At 38.6% G+C, this 18,323-nt stretch overlaps 1 protein-coding gene across 3 annotated transcripts; it reads left to right on the top strand.

Annotated features, from left to right (window-relative positions):
* Positions 1–18,317, top strand: bcl2l13 (BCL2 like 13). 3 transcript variants are annotated; one of them, XM_067390351.1, is made up of 8 exons: positions 72–128; positions 772–791; positions 934–1,116; positions 5,528–5,629; positions 5,724–5,880; positions 6,187–6,259; positions 6,377–6,505; positions 15,277–18,317. In XM_067390351.1, exons 3-8 carry the CDS (start codon positions 993–995, stop codon positions 16,147–16,149), a joined length of 1,458 nt encoding a protein of 485 aa, XP_067246452.1. In that variant the 5' UTR covers positions 72–128; positions 772–791; positions 934–992; the 3' UTR covers positions 16,150–18,317. The 3 variants fall into 3 exon arrangements, with proteins under 3 accessions (XP_067246450.1, XP_067246452.1, XP_067246451.1); XM_067390349.1 differs by lacking the exon at positions 772–791 and having other exon boundaries at positions 1–128; XM_067390350.1 differs by lacking the exons at positions 72–128; positions 772–791 and adding an exon at positions 140–394.
* Positions 18,318–18,323: the final 6 nt, after the last annotated feature.

Here is an 18,323-nt window from a genome sequence, read left to right as displayed (position 1 = left end):
GGACACCACTCACGCGCATGTCTGAACACAGTTAGCTACCCCACACAGTCGAAGCAGTAAAATAGTAACTGTGAGAGAAACCGGTTAGTCACCCCCTCTGAGTGAACAAAATTATCACTGGCGCAGAGGTACGACATATTCAAGCTAAGTCACAGCATATTCACCTTAAACAGATAGCATGTTATGTTATGAGTAGCACTAAAGAGGTTATGTTTAAACTTTAGCGGCTAGCTGATGATTGCTCGGGCATGCGAGTAGGTGTGGCGTGCAGTGGGTGTCCGCGTGCGTTACATTGTACACAATGTTCTAATAAATGTGGTGGACATCGTTTGTGCAAAAAAAAAAAAAAAAAAAAAAAAAGTCACTTACTTTCGGGACATTTGCTATCAAAAAGGTGCGTTGCTGTATTATAACAACTGTTCAATTTTTAAGTTGGCTGTGAGACAAACTTGAGCAACTTTGGATGTGGATGTCTTAGTGTTGCATGCATGGATAGAATTCATTTCAAGCAGTCAAGCGTTTTGTAAAGTCGTACCCGTGTTAGTAACATCTATTTTTGTTTCACACTGGCAACTCCCACAAAAGCAGTTTAGTTGTCATTAAATAGTCCACCACTAACTTAACATTAAAATGTCTGCTTATGTTGAACACAACAGGTTAGGCTGAATAACAACCTCAGTCACTTTCAATGTATAGAAAATGTTGCAATAAACGTGAATGGTTTTCAGTCAGTCATTAACATTCTGCTAACCTCTCCTTTGTGCTCCACAGGTTAAAGTCATTCCCTTGAGGTCATAATAATAGTTTATGTTTACATACTTAACAGAAAAAATAGCTTTTTTCTTTCTGCAATGAATGCAAGAAGTTCAGACAATCCCAAATTGTACTCTTAACTTGGTGCTTATAAATGCCTTTTTTGTTTGTTTGTTCTAGGACTTGTGAAAACTGTCATTTGTTCGTGCATGTCACTAAGAGCCTGACATTTCTCTTAAATGGCTGCCTCTGGCTCCTCCACCACAGTGCCTGAAGGATTTCACTATGAGACCAAGTATGTCATTCTCAGCTACCTCAGCCTGCTCCCCCCATCAAGATCAAGACCCTCAGAGACAGCGGAGGGTAAGAGATCACATCCACAAATCAGCATGTACAAATTTTCTGCCTGGCAAATAATGTTTAATTTCATCTCAAAACAATGACAACTTTCAGTGGTCCGCTTATGTCCCAAATGCAAGAAAACGGGAAGCAGGTTGTGTATATTGTAGTGAGGCAAGGAATCATGTTTTCTGTGTACATGCTTTATGCAATACAAATACCTGTTGAATTAAAATGGTATGTAACCTTATTTAAAGGTGCCATCGAATGAAAAATTGAATTTACATTGGCATAGTTGAATAACAAGAGTTCAGTTCATGGAAAAGACATACAGTGAGTCTCAAACTCCATTGTTTCCTCCTTCTTATATAAATCTCATTTGTTTAAAAAATCTCAGAAGAACAGGCGAATCTCAACATAACACCGACTGTTACGTAACAGTCGGGATCATTAATATGTACGCCCCCAATATTTGCATATGCCAGCTCATGTTCAAGGCATTACACAAGGGCAGAACGTCTGGATGAGCACAGCTGAATCATCAGACCAGGTAATCAAGCAAGAGCAATAGCGAAAAATGGCAGATGGAGCAATAATAACTGTCATGATCTATGATATCATGATATTTTTTGTGGTATTTGTAAATTGTCTTTCTAAATGTTTTGTTAGCATGTTGCTAATGTACTGTTAAATGTGGTTAAAGTTACCATTGTTTATTACTGTATTCACGGAGACAAGAGCCGTTGTTATTTTCATTATTAAACACTTGCAGTCTGTATAATTCATAAACACAACTTCATTCTTTATAAATCTCTCCAACAGTGTGTAATGTTAGCTTTAGCCCGTTAGCCTCAAACTCATTCAGAATCAAATGTAAAAATCCAAATAAATACTATACTCGCATGAATCGATGCATGCATACAGCATGAATGACGAACACTTTGTAAAGATCCATTTTGAGGGTTATATTAGCTGTGTGAACTTTGTTTAAATGCTGTTTAAGGCAGTCGAGAGCTCGGGGGCGGGTATTATATGTAATTATGGCTTAAAATAGGCAGTTAAAAAAATAAATTAAAAAACATCTATGGGGTATTTTGAGCTGAAACTTCACAGACACGTTCAGGGGACACCTTAGACTTATATTACATCTTGTTAAAACTAGTTCTAGGGCACCTTTAACAATATTCAGTGGTTTGAACAAATAATCATAAAGGCACAATATGTAGGATTTTTGGATTAAAATATCCAAAAACCATTAGAACAATGTTATTTTTTGTTGACTTGTGTACTGAAATTATCCCAAATGTTTCCAACAGTGTTTAAATCCAGAGAAAATAGGCGATTTTAACAAATGGACCATGTCATTGCGTTGGCTGTCAATGACATCATATCCGTGTCACCCTCAATTTCGGTTTTAAGTGTCCATTGCTCCCTATGGAGGCCTCACAGAGATATCGGATTTCAACTAAAATATCTTAATTTGTGTTCTGAAGATTAACGAAGGTCTTATGGGTGTGGAACGGCATGAGGATGAGTAATAAATGACAGAATTTTCATTTTTGGGTGAACTAACCCTTTAACATAACTTTCAACACACTCAAATGTATTTTTAGTATGATTGTTACCCCACAATTTTAATTAGTCAGGTAAAGTGACCTGTATGAGTAGTAATTCAGCACTTGCAGCTATTTTATTATAATGAAATAAAATAATGTTAATTTAAGTGATCAAACTTAACTGTAACAAAGTTCAGGGGAAAAGGAGGCAGACATTAAACGTAACTATAATCATACTCTAGTCTTAATCATAAAAAAACACAAACAAAATGAAAGGAGCGACAGCTGCCGACTGCGGCATATAAGCGTAATAAAAACAGCAACGTAAAATGTTAGACTCTCAGCCCCACCCTGCTTCATACCACAGTAATGTTAATATAACTTTAATACATTAGCTCATCCATGAACGTGAATTCTGCCTGAGGCCTGTCGGATTGCTTTCCTTCAAGTCCTGTTGGAAATTTCCTACTTCCCAATTTTGAAGTTATTATTATTAGAGTTATTGTGAGTCAATATTGTGAATTTAGTGTGCCATTCATTGACAACCATATACACATACCCTCCTCATTGAATACATTCACCGTGACATCTAGATTCTGGAATTTCGTTCAAATAAATGCTTTTTTCAATGTGTAAAGTATTCATATAAATATAAAAAAATATTCATCAAATTTTTATTTATATACGAAAAATATACATGACTTGTAATAGCCAGAGAAAGCAATGTAGGTGTGGGGAAAAATGGATAAAACTTAAGTCAAAATAGCAGTAGTTCTCTTCTTTACAATGTTTAAAGATTATGGCTCGCTGAACTTGGGTATCATAAAACACAAATAAGTTTCGCAGTCAAATTACGACTGGAGAGGCTGTTGGTGTGCAGTTTCTGATTAGGAAATTTGTGTTTACAATAATTAGTGTCCACATTTTCACTTTTTTTCAGTTAAATAAGTACATCATCCAGGTAGTACATGTATGCAAATGGGGATGTACCTTAGAACTTCCATAAATGATTTCTGCAGTTGAGTTTTCCCTCTACAGGCTAAAAGTACCTGCCCTAGGACTGTTCGTACTATCCATAGAACTGCTTTGCTAAGGATCTGGGTTGCTAATTCGGCCATTACAGTTTCAGTCACTAGAAGGGTTTGTCCACAGTTACTGAGGTCACATTCCTCTTCCAGGAATCTCCATTTTGCCCTTGAACATGGGCTGTAACTCTAAGTGCTGTATACAGACTGCTGTAACTAGTGTAATTTGATTGAAAAATGCCTTCAGGTATTGCAAGTAATGCATTAACAAATCCTTCAGCGTGCATGTGTTGTCTATACTTATGTGGCAGTCTGTATATGGTTGGCAAATTTGGTCCCACAGTGGTATTTTTTTAGTCTTCTGATGTCGTTTGACCAATTCTCACTTCAAGCCCTGGCATTTTGCTTGGAGTCATTGTAGTACTGATTCTCATGGATATTGACTTAGCATATGTCCTTTTATTTAGTTCTTGTGGACTTCAGAAGAAGATGCAAAGCACACATACAGTATGTCACTGACAGTTAATCTGGTTGACACAGAGGATGGTATGGGCTTAAGCTGCCTGCTGGAGATTTTGGAGCCTTGGGCATATCAGCAGTTCAGTGAGGAATGTCCTGTGTCCTGCTCTGGTTTTCAATCAGTCAGCTTTGAAAGTAGCTTCTGATCCCTCTTTCCACTCGACCCGCTCTGCACTCTGACAGACTGTCATGTGCGATCAGCGTTTGCTTGTTCACATGCCACTGGTTCAGAGTGAAGCGCAGCCCTCTCAAATCTGACCAAAGTGAGCTCCCATCAACTTTTGTAATGTTGTTAAAGGCTTTATTGTCCACCACTTCAGTCTTTTTTTTTTTTCACACACTTTCATGCTCTCTCTTATAGTCTATCTGACTGTTTCTTTCTGTCTCTAACACTTCCTCTTTTCATAGTCAGTCAGTGGTGTCTGAGTGGTTGAGAGAGCTGAATGTTGAATCTGCTGGTCCCTGTAAGTCTGGGCTGTAGAGCACTAAATAATTCACCAGTGTGTGAATGAACAGCCACACGACAGCACCACAGAAAAACCAGCTGTATTACAGCCACTGTATTACAGAATGGATTTTAATACAGTATTAAAATGTATTAAAAGTAATGAGAATCAATGCTGAGAACAATGGGAATTAATTTAAAAGGAGCTTAAACTAAAATGCCTGGACACATAAGAACTTTAGGAGGAAATGGTCAAAAACAGGCTGTTTACATATATTATTTGGAGCACAGGATATGACTATGTTCAAAAGTGCAGAGTTTATGAGGTTGTGTGCTGAAGTTCTGAATGCAATATGTCAAAAGCTTTGTTAGTTTCTGTTCTTTCTGTCTGTTGGATATGAGATGCTAATATTTCATGCAAAATTCACTCTGTCATTCCAATGACCTGTTTTGCAAAAGTTGATATATCTCCACTGATAAAATGCACAGATTTTGGATTGTTTAGAAGTTATGTTAGTATTTGAAGAAAATGAGTGCATTTGTGTTACAGTCCAGTATCTTTGGTTCAGTTTCACCTTTAGTTTCTTTCCACTTCACCTTTTTTAGCTTCATCAGTCATGCAGAAAATTATTCAGCTAAATATTAAAATACTTGGAGTTTCCAGGCTTGTTTTATGCTTGCTTGCATAATATGTTTGGGTCAAGATTCAAATAATCAAGATTGTTTTCAAAAATTATGTACTTATCAAAATAGCGGATGAAAATGTAAAAATACCTAAACATGTTTTCTTTACACCCAATGTTTTCCAAGATTATTTTTTAATAAAATATGAAAGCAATAATGTTATTTTCAATAACCTTTTTTTGTTTTTTTGTTGTGATTCTGTGCAGGAGAGAGCCATTCTACACAGGAAGTGGAAAGAGAGCGGAATAGCAGCCTGAAGAAACATATTGAGAATGAGATGAAGCAGCTGGAAGAGGAAATTGCAGCCTGTAAGATGTTTTTTGTTATAACTGTAATTCCATGATAAAATAAATCTGAAGTCTGGAACATGGTTAAAAGTCGTCTGCCTCTTCTTCTGCTCAGCTTTTTCCAGGACTGGTTTTGATCAGCACACATCCCCTGTGTTCAGTCCAGCCAATCCAGAGAGCTCCATAGAGGACAGTCTGGCAGTGCTGGGGGACCGTATCTCCCGGGACCTGGATGTACACCTGTCCTCCGCCACTCACACGCTTCTGCGCAGGTCCTTTTAAAGGTCCAAGGAGAATTCCTGGACAATTTTAGTAGCTGGAAAAAAGCTCTAGTAACTGAAACGTTCTTGGCAGAGGTCTATGCTAGAAAAATGTATTGTGTAAACAGCCTGCACACACAGTTATTATAAGTTGTCTTGGAAAGGGAGTTTAAATGACTATTCTTGACATTTTACTTAAATATTGACTGAAAGCTTTCAACGTATATTATCTTGATGTTTTTCGGAACAACTAGCAAATTCAAATAAATGCAGAGAAATGTTCTGAACAGTGATTATATGAATGTGTCTCTTGTGCAGTGATTTGAGCTTTGAGCACTTCAGAGCAGCGGTGGAGGAGGTGTCCTCTCACGCTCAAGGAGGATGGAGCAAGGTAATTTAAAACACTCACCACGTAGGTGCACACAAAGCCCTTTGGGATGTTTTCACTTATTTGTGAATGTCTCTGCCTTTCATTTTTCTCATTCTATTATTGTGTCACTCTATTTAGGTGTTGGTACCCTTAGTATTGTTACAGACCCTGCAGACTGAGGGGAAGCCGCTGGAAACTCTGTTACATTATGGTTTGCGATACCTTGAGGAATCACTAGCAGACTTCATCATTATGCAGGGAGGATGGGTGAGTGACTTAGTCTAGTTCGATCTGGATCATTTAACCAGTTTATTCTTAACCATATCAAAAGTTTATTTTCATCAATAATGCTAGGCCTGTTGCAGTTATTGCATCATTATTACTGATTATTTGATAATATTTAATAATTGCGATCATAGTGAAATTTAAATTCCAAACACATTATAATCCATGAAAAAGAATTAAGCATAAAATGCACATTTTCATGCATCTCTTTCTGATGCAGTAATGTGTTGTTCTCCAAATAAACTCAGATTACTCACAATGAACATCTCTGCAACTTGTTAGCAACTTACAAAATGTTTGATGGTCTAAATGTTTGTACCTCAAAGCAGTGGCTCTCAACCTTTTTGACTCAAAGGCCCCCTCCCCCCAATGTCCAACACAAATCTGGAGGCAAGATATTTCCTCTAGTATTTCTGATATAACTATTATGGACGGTTGTTTCCGCCACTGAATAAAATATAAAAAAGGTAATTGCGACTTCTTATCTCGCAATTCTGACTGTTTTTCGCAATTGTGAGTTTACATTTCAGAATTGCATGATATAAAATCGCAATTGCGAGTTATAAAGTCATAATTTTGAGATATAAACTTGCAATTCTGAGAAAAAATGTCAGTCTTTTTTTCCATCAACATTAGACTTTATAACTCGCTATTGCGAGTTTATATCTTATAATTCTGACTTCTTTTCTCAGAATTGCGAGATATAAACTCCCAATTACGAGAAAAAAAGGTCTGAATTGTGAGTTATAAACTCGCAATTGCAAGAAAAAAGTCAGAATTACAAGATATAAACTCGCAATTCTGAGGAAAAGTCTTTTTTTCCCCATCAGCTATTGCGAGTTTATATCTCATAATTCTGAGAAAGGAAGTCAGATTTTTTTTTTTCTGTGGTGGAAACAAGCTTCCATAAATTATGACAAAGTTTTTTCTTTTTAATCTTTTTTTTTATATATATGTGTAAAAATATATATATATATATATAACAGAAACTGAGAAATAGGGGAAAATAAAATAGTTTCTTGATTTCATTTATTTTTTTTAGCATTTAAATTAAATTATTTTAATTACTTTAAGTATAATAATATTAATAGTAATTATATTAAAGGTGGAGTTAGTAGAATTTCATAAACATTGTTTGGAAGTTAGTCGGGCCGACACCAACAACAAATGTGTAATAGAGTTGTCAAAAGTACTGACTTCGGTACCTATCGGTACTGAAATTTTAAAACGTGACGCTTTGAGCGCTGTTGAGTGGATTCATAAACATCTCTGATTGGTCATTGTGTTGACGCGCTCATTGGATATGCCTGTGATTGGCTACAATGATCAACGCGTGGGAGCATTTGAAAGCACACGGAAGTGTTTGAATTTGAAGCGTTTTGAAAGTGGGAGCGCGAGTGATTGAAAGCAGGCGTCTAACAGTGGACCGATCCGCGATAGACTCCTGCTTTCAAACGCTCCCGTGTGTATCTGTGTAAGCGTTTAGTGAAGAGATTAATTGACTATTTACAACGTTTCGACAGTGTTGATCATTGAAGCCTATCACAGACATATCTGATGAGCCATGAAAACAACGGCCAATCAGAGATGTTTACGAATCCACTCAACAGCGCTCAAAGCGTCACATTTTTTAAATTTTAGTACCGACTAGGTACTGAAGTCGGTACTTTTGACAACACTAACGTGTAACCAATCAACATTAGGGGGTGTATGACGGTTGAGGAGAAAGAATGAGCAAGAGGGACGAGCTTTTCGTTTGTTCGTCATCTGCGCTTTATTTTTCGGAAAAAATTTTGTTGTACATCAGCTATGATAAACAGACATCCACTCTCGCATTGCGTGTATAACAGAGGCCAGCCTATGAGAGTTGTGCAGTTAAACTACTGCACACTGACGAATGCGGTGTTTAGCGTCATTGTTAGTGCATTCGCCTCACATGCCAGCAGCGATCAGGCCGGGGTTGAAGACCGACTCGGAGCAGGGTGGTTAGGATTGGAGGGTGAGTTTTGGAGGCGGAACAGTGAAGAGAGGGGTGGGTTTGTTTGGGTTGATTTCAAATATCAAGAATGTCCAACAGTGTTTTTCAAAATCTACTTACCCGACCTTTAAGAATAATATATTAATTTGAATAATGTTAAGACATCCTGTGGAAGTTTGGTGAGACCTCCTATGAGTTCCAGCTAAAGGTCTTCTCGGGTCCTAAAATCTGTTGGACCTCGGTTTTTGTTTTTATATCTAAGTGGACCCGTGAAGACCTCTAGTTCAAGTCCCCTGGCTGAGAACCACTGACTTTAAGTGGTTATGGTCAGTTACCAAAGTCAAAACGGGTTGCTTTACAGAACTGTAATACAGTGTTTTTCAAGACTTCTGTCAGGAGAGGGAGCCAGAGCTGTGCTCCTTTTTTCTTTTTTTCCCTTTTTTTTTTTTTACATTATCTCATTCAGCTGCTGGTGGATAATGCTAGTCTAATACTTTGCTTCCAAATTTTTGCTCAAAGTATGCCTTTTGGATACAAAGGGCTATGTGTAGGTTAAACACATTATGCTGCTACAGTGTATTTGATGAGCAAGATAACTTTATTTAATGTTTCATCTACACTTTCACCTTCCGCTCACTTTTATGGACAGTGCTATTTTCATTAACTGCATAATAAATAATTCCTCTTTAACTTAATGTTTTGCATAATATGCACACTCATTCCCATTTAGCTTATCAAAATGTATGTAATTTGACAGTTCAAACTGAAGATTGTTCATTTCGAAAGGCTATCTTTCCGTCATGCAAATGTTTTATGAGAACAGTTCTTCACTTCTGTCAGATGATGTTGTAAAGGAATATAAAGTCTTGTTTGTTTATGACATCCTATTTGGGTCACACTGTATCTCAGAGGAGGGCAGTCTTTATGAAAGGCTCAGTTGATGCGTTCTGTGTGCGAGCTGAAGAACTCAGTCAGAAGGAATAATTTAATTAGAGCACTGACACTTACGCTGGGAGGAGGGCAGACCATTGTTTTATACTTCAGCTCGGTATAGGACCACATTCCAGTGATGGAGTGAGAGCTTTGGCATAGATGATACTGGATAAGCGTCTGTGAGAGTTTGAATGCAGGAGGGAGGAGTCTGACAAGGAGGAGGAGACCGTGTGCAAACAAACCAGACCTCCTGCTCAGCACTCCCAGACCTATTATTCTGACAGCAACCTTTATCCTGTGTATACTTTCTCTCCGTCACTCATTCACTTTATTCCTTGTGGTCACTGCTGGAGTTCTGCACACTTAGGAGCTGAACACAGGCAGGTAGGACAGCTGCTTTCTTCTGGAGCACTGGACCAGATGAGATTATACTTTCATGGTCCATTTGCGAAACAGAATTTTGCAATGTAGGTCTTTTTGTCCACACGCTTGCTCTCTATCACTTTGATAAATTAGCAAACACTTTATCTTAGCAAGGACACTCTCAGAAGGTTTAATTCTACATTTAGTTCTCCATTAAATAGGTCAGTAAGTAAATACTGAATTTAACGTTTAACTTAGTGTAGAAACGACTGCAGCTGGGAGTTACTTTGTTTGCTCAGTTCTCGTGACACGCGAGAATACATTTCTGAGAATATTGTTTGCTCTTGCGCTTTTGTATAAATTATAGCATTAATTCACGGTGACAATTCATGTACAAATTGATGGACGATTTATGCAGAATGTTTATGAATGAGATTTAATGTCAGTGACGTGAATGAGAAGGGATCTCTCTCTGTGTGTGGGTGTGCATATGTGTGGTTCAGGTAAACCCTATGTTAGGGGACAAATGTCCCCACAAAGATGGCATTATCCAAAATCATACTAAGTGATAAATCGTACTAAGTGATGTTTTTTGAAAATGTAAAAATGCAGACTTCTTCTGTGATGGTAGGGTTAGGGTTAGAGGATAGCATATTCAGTTTGCACAGTATAAAAATCATTGTCTATGGAAAGTCCTCATAAATCATGAAAACCTAACGTGTGTATGTCTATTCTGCAAAACCCAGGGCAAAGCAGCAAGAAGCCATTTTGAAAACTAAAACGCAGCATCAATGACATGCTTCGCTGAATCACGCCGTCTGGTCTGATCATAATAAACTCCTGTAGGTCAAGGGAAACTGTTCACCCCACCAAAGGGATTACAGATACCCAATATGCGGGATGTGCGTGACATTTTGTCTTGTGAGTAACCCCACCCCGTGATCCCCTTCCTGTCATTCTGTCTAATGTACGCAACACAGAGGTGACCTTCAGTGTGTCTGTGTCACATTGCCCAGCAAAGATTCTTGAGATGGCATGATGTGATGTAATTTGACTCCACTTTAAACTGCTACCAGAGCACCCGGTCCGTATATCAGCAGGTGCTGAGAGCAGAGCTCAAACCGCGTCAGGTCGCATCAGCCTGCGCATCGCTCATTCTGGCCTTTTGCGTAACTGCATTTTACAGGCGATGTGCTGCGCTCATCACACAGACAGAGGCTATACGCCACCCCCACACGCTCCAGATGAAGAACAGAAATAAATCGGATAAATCCTCGTATGAATTCGGCTTGAGCAGGGCTGTCCCAGTTTGACTGACTCAAAACTGCTCACTGTGCTAGTTGAGATGGTGACCTGTATGCTTGACATACTCTGGGAGTTTTAGACAAATCTTTTACCAAAGTTGGTTTGGATTTACTTTAACAATATTGAATATTCACTTATGTACAATACATTTAGGATGTGTTCAGATGCTTTGAGGAGAAATGTAGCCCATTATGGGTCAAGTCTATGAGGAATGCTAATGCTCTGAAAGAGTTCCCTCCAGCATAGGTTGCCTGATGCGGAAAAAAAAAAAAGTTTTTAACACTGATAAGAAGAAGAAATATTTCTTGAGCAGCAAATCAGCATATTAGAGTGATTTTTGAGGGATCATGTGAGACTGAAGAATGGAGAAATGATGCTGAAAATTCAGCTTTGCCATCACAGGAAGAAATTACATTTTTAATATATTACAATAGAATCTTCAATATTGTGAATGTGAAAGCACTGGGTTTGGCAGGTATGCGTGAATTTTTGTCTTTAGGCGAGGGTGGGTACATTATCTTGGGTAGAGTTTTGCATAGGCACCTGTGGATCACCTAAGAGGAAACGCCTAACAACATAACTCTACTTTAAGACAGTCTCTGGATAGGACAGCAAGCCTAATCTTGCAGAAAACCTACGTCTTGCTCCACCATTTCGTAAAAAGCTGTTGTCAAATCAGACTTTGTGCATGTGGTTTTTGCTACGTTACACTGATCAACAGTGAAATGTTTCTTAAAGGGTTAGTTCACCCAAAAATGAAAATAATGTCATTTATTACTCATACCCTCATGTCATTTCACATCTGTAAGACCTTCGTTCATTTTCGGAACACAAATTAAGATATTTTTGATGAAATCTGACGGCTCAGTGAGGCCTCTATTGCCAGCAAGTTAATGATGCAGAAAAAAACTGTTTTTAACACTGATAAGAAGAAGAAATGTTTCTTGAGCAGCAAATCTAATTAGAATGATTTCTGAAGGATCATGTGACTCTGAAGACTGGAGTAATGATGCTGAATGTTCAGCTTTGCCATCACAGGAATAAATTACATTTTAAAAAATATTCAAATACATATATCTAGCTGTAATACTGATCAAACTGATGCAGCCTTGGTAAGCATAAGACACTTCCTCCTTCCTTCCTTGTTGTGTTCATCATGCAGACTATAGAAAATTGAACACCTGTCTGCATGTATGGTTATTAAACTGCATAAAGGTCAGCTGGTTTCTTTGGAAACTGTTTAAATCATGACTAATTCATTTATAGGGTTGTGGAGAGTAGACCATTACTTACACGTGATGGTTATCCATGTGAGATATTCTACATAATATATAATGCGCTGTCACGTTCCACTGGTTGTGTCCTTATGATCCTCTCTCTGATGGCCATCAGATGTTAAGCCAGATGCTGGGATGCTTTTGAAAGCATCTCTGTGAGGCAGGATTACATGTGATACTAGATGCATGTGCACAGTGGTTTATGACTGAAAAGGCCAGAAAGGCCTGCACAGCGACCTTTATGATGAGTCATTTAGGGTGATATCTCCAGTTTGTTTAATGCAAATGAGCAGAAACAGACAATGAGTTCAAATTGATTTGTTTTGCATGCTTGACCTAGTTGTGTAGACATAAAGAAACCAGCATCATAAGCAGCCGTATGGTGTGGTTATTGTGTAGATGGCAAAGATAAAGACATGACTGTAAATAGAAAGGACCCTGACTCAGTTCAGTGAATACAGGACTAACACACTTCGTATGGAGCTCTTCCTTTATTGTGAATGTAGGTGATGGCACTTTTGCCCCCATGTTTTTGACCTGACTTCTTATATCTCTAGTTACATAAAGTCTTTTTAAAGCTGATTTTGTTTAGTTAATCCATGAATGAAGAGAATTCATTATTATAGATGTAATACTCTCACACTCCACTGGGTGGCATACTGGGTGAAATTAAATGACAAATGCTCCCTGTTTTGATGAATTTCAATTGTTGATCTAAAAACAATTATTTTTTTTGGTATTTAAAAAAAGTAAAATACTTTTTCTTTTAACAACCTAGACTACCATTCAAAAGTTTTGGGTTGGTAAGATCAATTTAATGTGTTCTTGCTGAAAAAAGTATTAATTTCTTTAAAAGTGTATCCTACTGACCATAAACATTTGAATAGTAGTGTACTTTTTGAAAAGGGGGAAAGACATTTTTTATTTAAAATGAATTTTGCAAATAAATGTTGATATTATAATGACTATATGTGGAGTATAATAATATTAATACAACAAGATGTCTAACATATAATTTAATTGTATGAGAACAGGTTCCTTTTTCAATTATTTTTAAGTCTTTATTAAGTCTTCTGTGTACCTCACAATTCCTTTATCATTTCTGTGAATGAGCCACACTAATCTATGTGAGAATGGTTTGCATGATCAGACTGACCATATAAGGAAATGCACGGTGTGTGTCTTACTGTGGCATAAGGTTATGCGATGAGACAATCCACAAAGGAAATGCGTACATTGCTTTAACCACAGTTTGGAAAAAAAGAGAAAGAAACGTAAAATACAGTAATTATGACTCTGTTTGCTAAGAAGTTTATCTTGATGAAAAGCTTGTAACTGAAGCTGTATTATAGAGCTACTGTAGCTCAAATTGCTCAAGAAGTTAATGCTGGTTCTGATAGAAAGGTGTCAGAATACACAGTGCAGTTTGTTGCATATGGGGCTGTATAGCCGCAGACCAGTCAGGGTGCCCATGCTGACCCTTGTCCACCCGTGAAAGCACCAACAGTGGGCACGTGAGCATCAGAACTGGACTATGGAGCAATGGAAGAAGGTGGCCTGGTCTGATGAATCATGTTCTCTCTTTGCATTGCTTGCCTGGGGAACACATGGCAACAGGATGCACTATGGGAAGAAGGCAAGCCGGCGGAGGCATTGTGATGCTTTGGGCAATGTTCTGCTGGGAAACTTTGGGTCTTGCCCTCCATGTGGATGTTACTTTGACACGTATCACCTACCTAAGCATTGTTGCAGACCATGTACACCCTTTCATGGAAACAGTATTCCTGGTGGCTGTGGCCTCTTTCAGCAGGATAATGCACCCTGCCACAAAGCAAAAATGGTCCAGGAATGGATTGAGGAGCACAACAAGAAGTTTGAGGTGTTGTCTTGGCCTCCAAATTCCCCAGATCTCAATCCAATAGAGCATCTGTGGGATGTGCTGAACAAACAAGTCTGATCCATGGAGGCCCCATCTTGCAACTTGCAGAACTTCGAGGATCTGCTGCTAACATCTTGGTACCAGATACCACAGCACACCTTCAGGGGTCTAGAAGAGTCCATGCCTCGATGGGTCAGGGCTGTTTTGGCAGCAAAAGGGGGACCAAAACAATACTAGGAAGGTGGTCATAATGTTATGCCTAATCAGTGCATATACACACATATGTAATGATATGTGTGTGTGTGTATATATATTTTTCCGCTTTGGTTCTTTACCTCTGTGGAGTGAATTCAGATTGTTTAATGCACAGCTAGCTGTGGATTGTCCTGCTTATACCATGGTCATTTGCCAACATTGACATGTTAAAGATGTTTGCAGCACTATTTGACCAGAAGGGTTTAAATGTGTGTGTGTGTGTGTTTCAATGAAAGCAGCACATTAATATAGAATGGTGATCAAACTGACTAACTGTGCATTACGGTTTTATTGCAAACCTCCCAGCCAATCAGAATTGAGTATTCAGACAGACCATGAAATATGTATACACAATTTTCGGTAACACTTTACAATAGGGTTCATTAGTTAAACATTAGTTAATGTATTAACTAACATGAACTAACCATGAGCAATACATTTGTTACTGTATTAGTCTTCGTTAACGTTAGATAATGAAAATACAGTAGTTCATTGTTTGTTCATGTTCACAGTGCGTTAACTAATGTTAACAAGATTTTAATAATGTGTTGGTAAATGTTGAAATTAACATTAACAAAGATTAAGAATAAGTTCTGTATAAGTACAGTTCATTATTAGTTCATGTTAACTAATGAACCTTATTGTAAAGTGTTACCCAATTCTCTATAAACACATCAGTTTTTAGGTATAGAGGTTTTCTGGTGTTTGGAATAAAAAAAAATGATGAACCAACTGATTGATATTTCCTCTCTTTACATTACAGGGCACTGTGTTCAGCCTGGATGAAGCTGAGGACCCAGGTGTGATCATAGCTGAGGACAGTAACGACATCTACATCCTGTCAGGTGAACAGGCCTCGGATCAGCTAAGCCCTCCTGCTTCACTACTGACTCTTGGAGATAGTAGTGGGCCGGCTTCCTGGCAGACAGAAAGTCTTCCTGTGTCTCTGACAGGACACGAGTCTTGGGCGCAGGTAGGTATGATGGACCCAGAAGATGCCAAGAGTCTTGACAGCGCCGAAGGAGGGGCGTTAGCCGAAGAGCAAAGCGAGAACAACTCCTCAAACTCTGATATTGTCCATGTGGAGCGTGAAGACGCTGAACTGCTTGAAGAAGGTGGGGAGACGGTGGAGGAAGGGGAGCTGCAGAGTAGCGTACTTAGCGTGCTGGGCAGCGAAAGCGAACTCGCTGCAGTCCGAGAAGAAGTGGAGTCAAACACAGAGCCGACACCAACTGCACCAGAGCCAATTGTGGAACCGATCGTGATGGAGATCCCTCCACCTCCAGCCTCAGTAGAGCAAGAGACCACCCATGCTGCTGCTACCACCTCATTGCCCGTGCCTGAGCCTGAACTTCAATCTCAGCCTGTTCCAGCTCCTGTGGAGCCACAGTCATCATCCCCACCCGATCTAGAACCAGAAGCAATCCTGGAGCAAGAGATACTACCAGAGGTTGAGCTGAAGACCATGTCCCCGGCCTACGAATTCCCTGTCCCGGCCCCTTCTGAGGTTCTGCAGACAAAGACAGAGCCACAACCCGAGTCCACTGACCTCCCTGTGCTGCTATACAGCGGTGCTGCCCTGGTGGCCATTGCTGCAGTATTGGCCTTTGGAGCGCTGGCCTACAGGAAGAAGTAGAAAGTCTGTGAATGTCCACTGTATCTCTTGCCCTAATGGAGCCCTGTGGCTCACCGTGCCGCCACAAGCTGCACTTTATGGGAAAAGTACTCCTCTGATATGTGTCATACCATTTTGTTTTCTGTTCTCCTTGCATTAATTTGTTGGCTAAGTTCTTTAAACCAGCTTTATGACTGGAGGGGAACTTGCAGGTGTAAATTCAGGTTACTTTTGTGCTGTACTCGTGAACATGGTAGTTATCCGTTCATTAGGCTGTGACCTAGGTTTTGCCTGGTTCCTTCAGATCCATAGAAAGTTAATTTTTGCTAAGCATGTTTATTCTAACATATAGTTGATTTAATGTACTTAAGTGTGAATTTTAATTTTAAAGCACTAGCTTGTGTGAGTGCATGATTATGATTTTACCTTATTAAATATTAAATCGCAAACCTTCATGGGCCGTGCCCTTTAGATGAATTGTGTGATAATCTTTTAAAATATATCAATATTTGAACAAGATTACTCACAATAATCAAAAGCAAGGTCTTCACGCATCCTTGATTCCTTTACACATCATTTGGACATTCATATTAACCATCGTTAGTTTAAAATTAGAATAAATTGGGCCTGATTAGGCTTGCATGAATGCTTTTGTTTGAATTCCCCTTTTTAAACTAAAAGTAGAAGCCTAGGTCACAGCCTGAAATGGGAAACCCCTCCACTTTGTCCATTACATTTTGTTTAGGAATTTTGTCATTGTCAGTTTGCTTTAACGTGAACATTTGTTCCTTAAGGAACTAAAACATGTTTCTTTAGGGCTCATGTGAAAATTCTACACCAGCACAGTCAATTTTGAATTGACTGAATTATCTCAGCATCAGGAATCAGAAGATAATGCTACACAAGAAAAATCATATTTAGTTTTCTAATATGATGTTTCCAAGAATGCATTTTGTAATTAAATGTCCCTAATTCTGGGTCAGAAACAATTTCAATAAAATCTTTTTGTGAAATATTGATATGACAATATGATGAAACGTTACACAGAACATGTTCCAAAAGCATCCAAATGGATTTTGTAATTCTAGAGTAAAAAAAAAAAAAAAAAAAAAAAAATTGCTGTGTTAGATAACATTAAAGGTAGGGTAGGCAATTTTGTAAAGGCAAGCATCAGAGCGCTCTCCAAAGCCACGCCTCCTCCAAAACACATGAACACGCACAGCCAGAGCAGAGTCTGCAAAGCGTCACAAGAGACAGTGTTAAATTACCTCATGTCCGAAGCACATATTAAAATAAGGAACGTAAACAATTTGCAGAACTCTAGTTGTACCGCCTGACTGCTGCAGATTCATTTCGTCGTTGATCGTGTTGACAAAGAAACGCATAAATCTGAGTCCGAGGACGTAAAAGTTAAATTGACATGAAGTTATGGCGTGAATGCAGCATATGCTAGTTGTTTTGGTTCAGGAGGAACTGTAAATGGTGGCTTGCTGTTTGTTTGTGGCGCTCGGTGACTGACTGTCTACAGCTCTGCATAGACTCATGAAACATGCTGATGACGTTTCATGTATGCGCGAGCGAATGTGATGATTGGACGTACATTTTTTTTTTTTTGTTGGTCCTGAGACTTTCACAGAAGATATATATTTTTAAACATTTAGACCATTTCTATTATTGATTGCTATGATAAAATGTTTATGAAAAACATCGCCTACCCTACCTTTAACTGTGTTGCTCAAATCAAGTGCTGACTTCAGGTTTGGGGGACCAGAATGTCTCTTAGCCACACAAATGAGTCATCAGTCCTGTTTTTCTTTGTCTCTTCACACAAAGTATTGTCTGTCTTCAGCCTCTCATTTACACCTGGCCTGTATCTTGTGCTGTTGTTTGATTTTTAAAAGCTAAAAAGGCCTGCACGGCACAGCCTTGTCACCCCCCTTTCCCTGTTGTGTGCCTATCCAATAGAGACCTTTGTCAAAACAATAAAAAACATAAGCAAGTCACATCTACAGGCAGACACCTGTTATGTCAGTGGTTGGCAACCTCACGTCAGAGAGGAAAAAAAAAGTGCTTTTTTTTTTTTGCAAGTGAGGTTTTTTTGTATCATAGATGGACAAAAGCTGTGAAATAAAACTTCAATCAAGGGTGAACCTGGTGTTTTGTGTCCTGATTTAAACATGAATTTTTTAATAATT

Source organism: Chanodichthys erythropterus, chromosome 7 (genome assembly GCF_024489055.1).
Source record: "Chanodichthys erythropterus isolate Z2021 chromosome 7, ASM2448905v1, whole genome shotgun sequence".
Classification (NCBI taxonomy): Eukaryota; Metazoa; Chordata; class Actinopteri; order Cypriniformes; family Xenocyprididae; genus Chanodichthys; species Chanodichthys erythropterus.
This window is presented reverse-complemented; position numbering and strand designations above follow the sequence as displayed.

Coding starts and splice junctions, on each gene's coding strand:
- bcl2l13 (XM_067390349.1), top strand. CDS start 993: ATGGCTGCCTCTGGCTCCTCCACCACAGTGCCTGAAGGATTTCACTAT. Junction 1,117..5,527: donor ACCCTCAGAGACAGCGGAGG/GTAAGAGATCAC, acceptor GATTCTGTGCAG/GAGAGAGCCATTCTACACAG. Junction 6,506..15,276: donor TCATTATGCAGGGAGGATGG/GTGAGTGACTTA, acceptor TTTACATTACAG/GGCACTGTGTTCAGCCTGGA.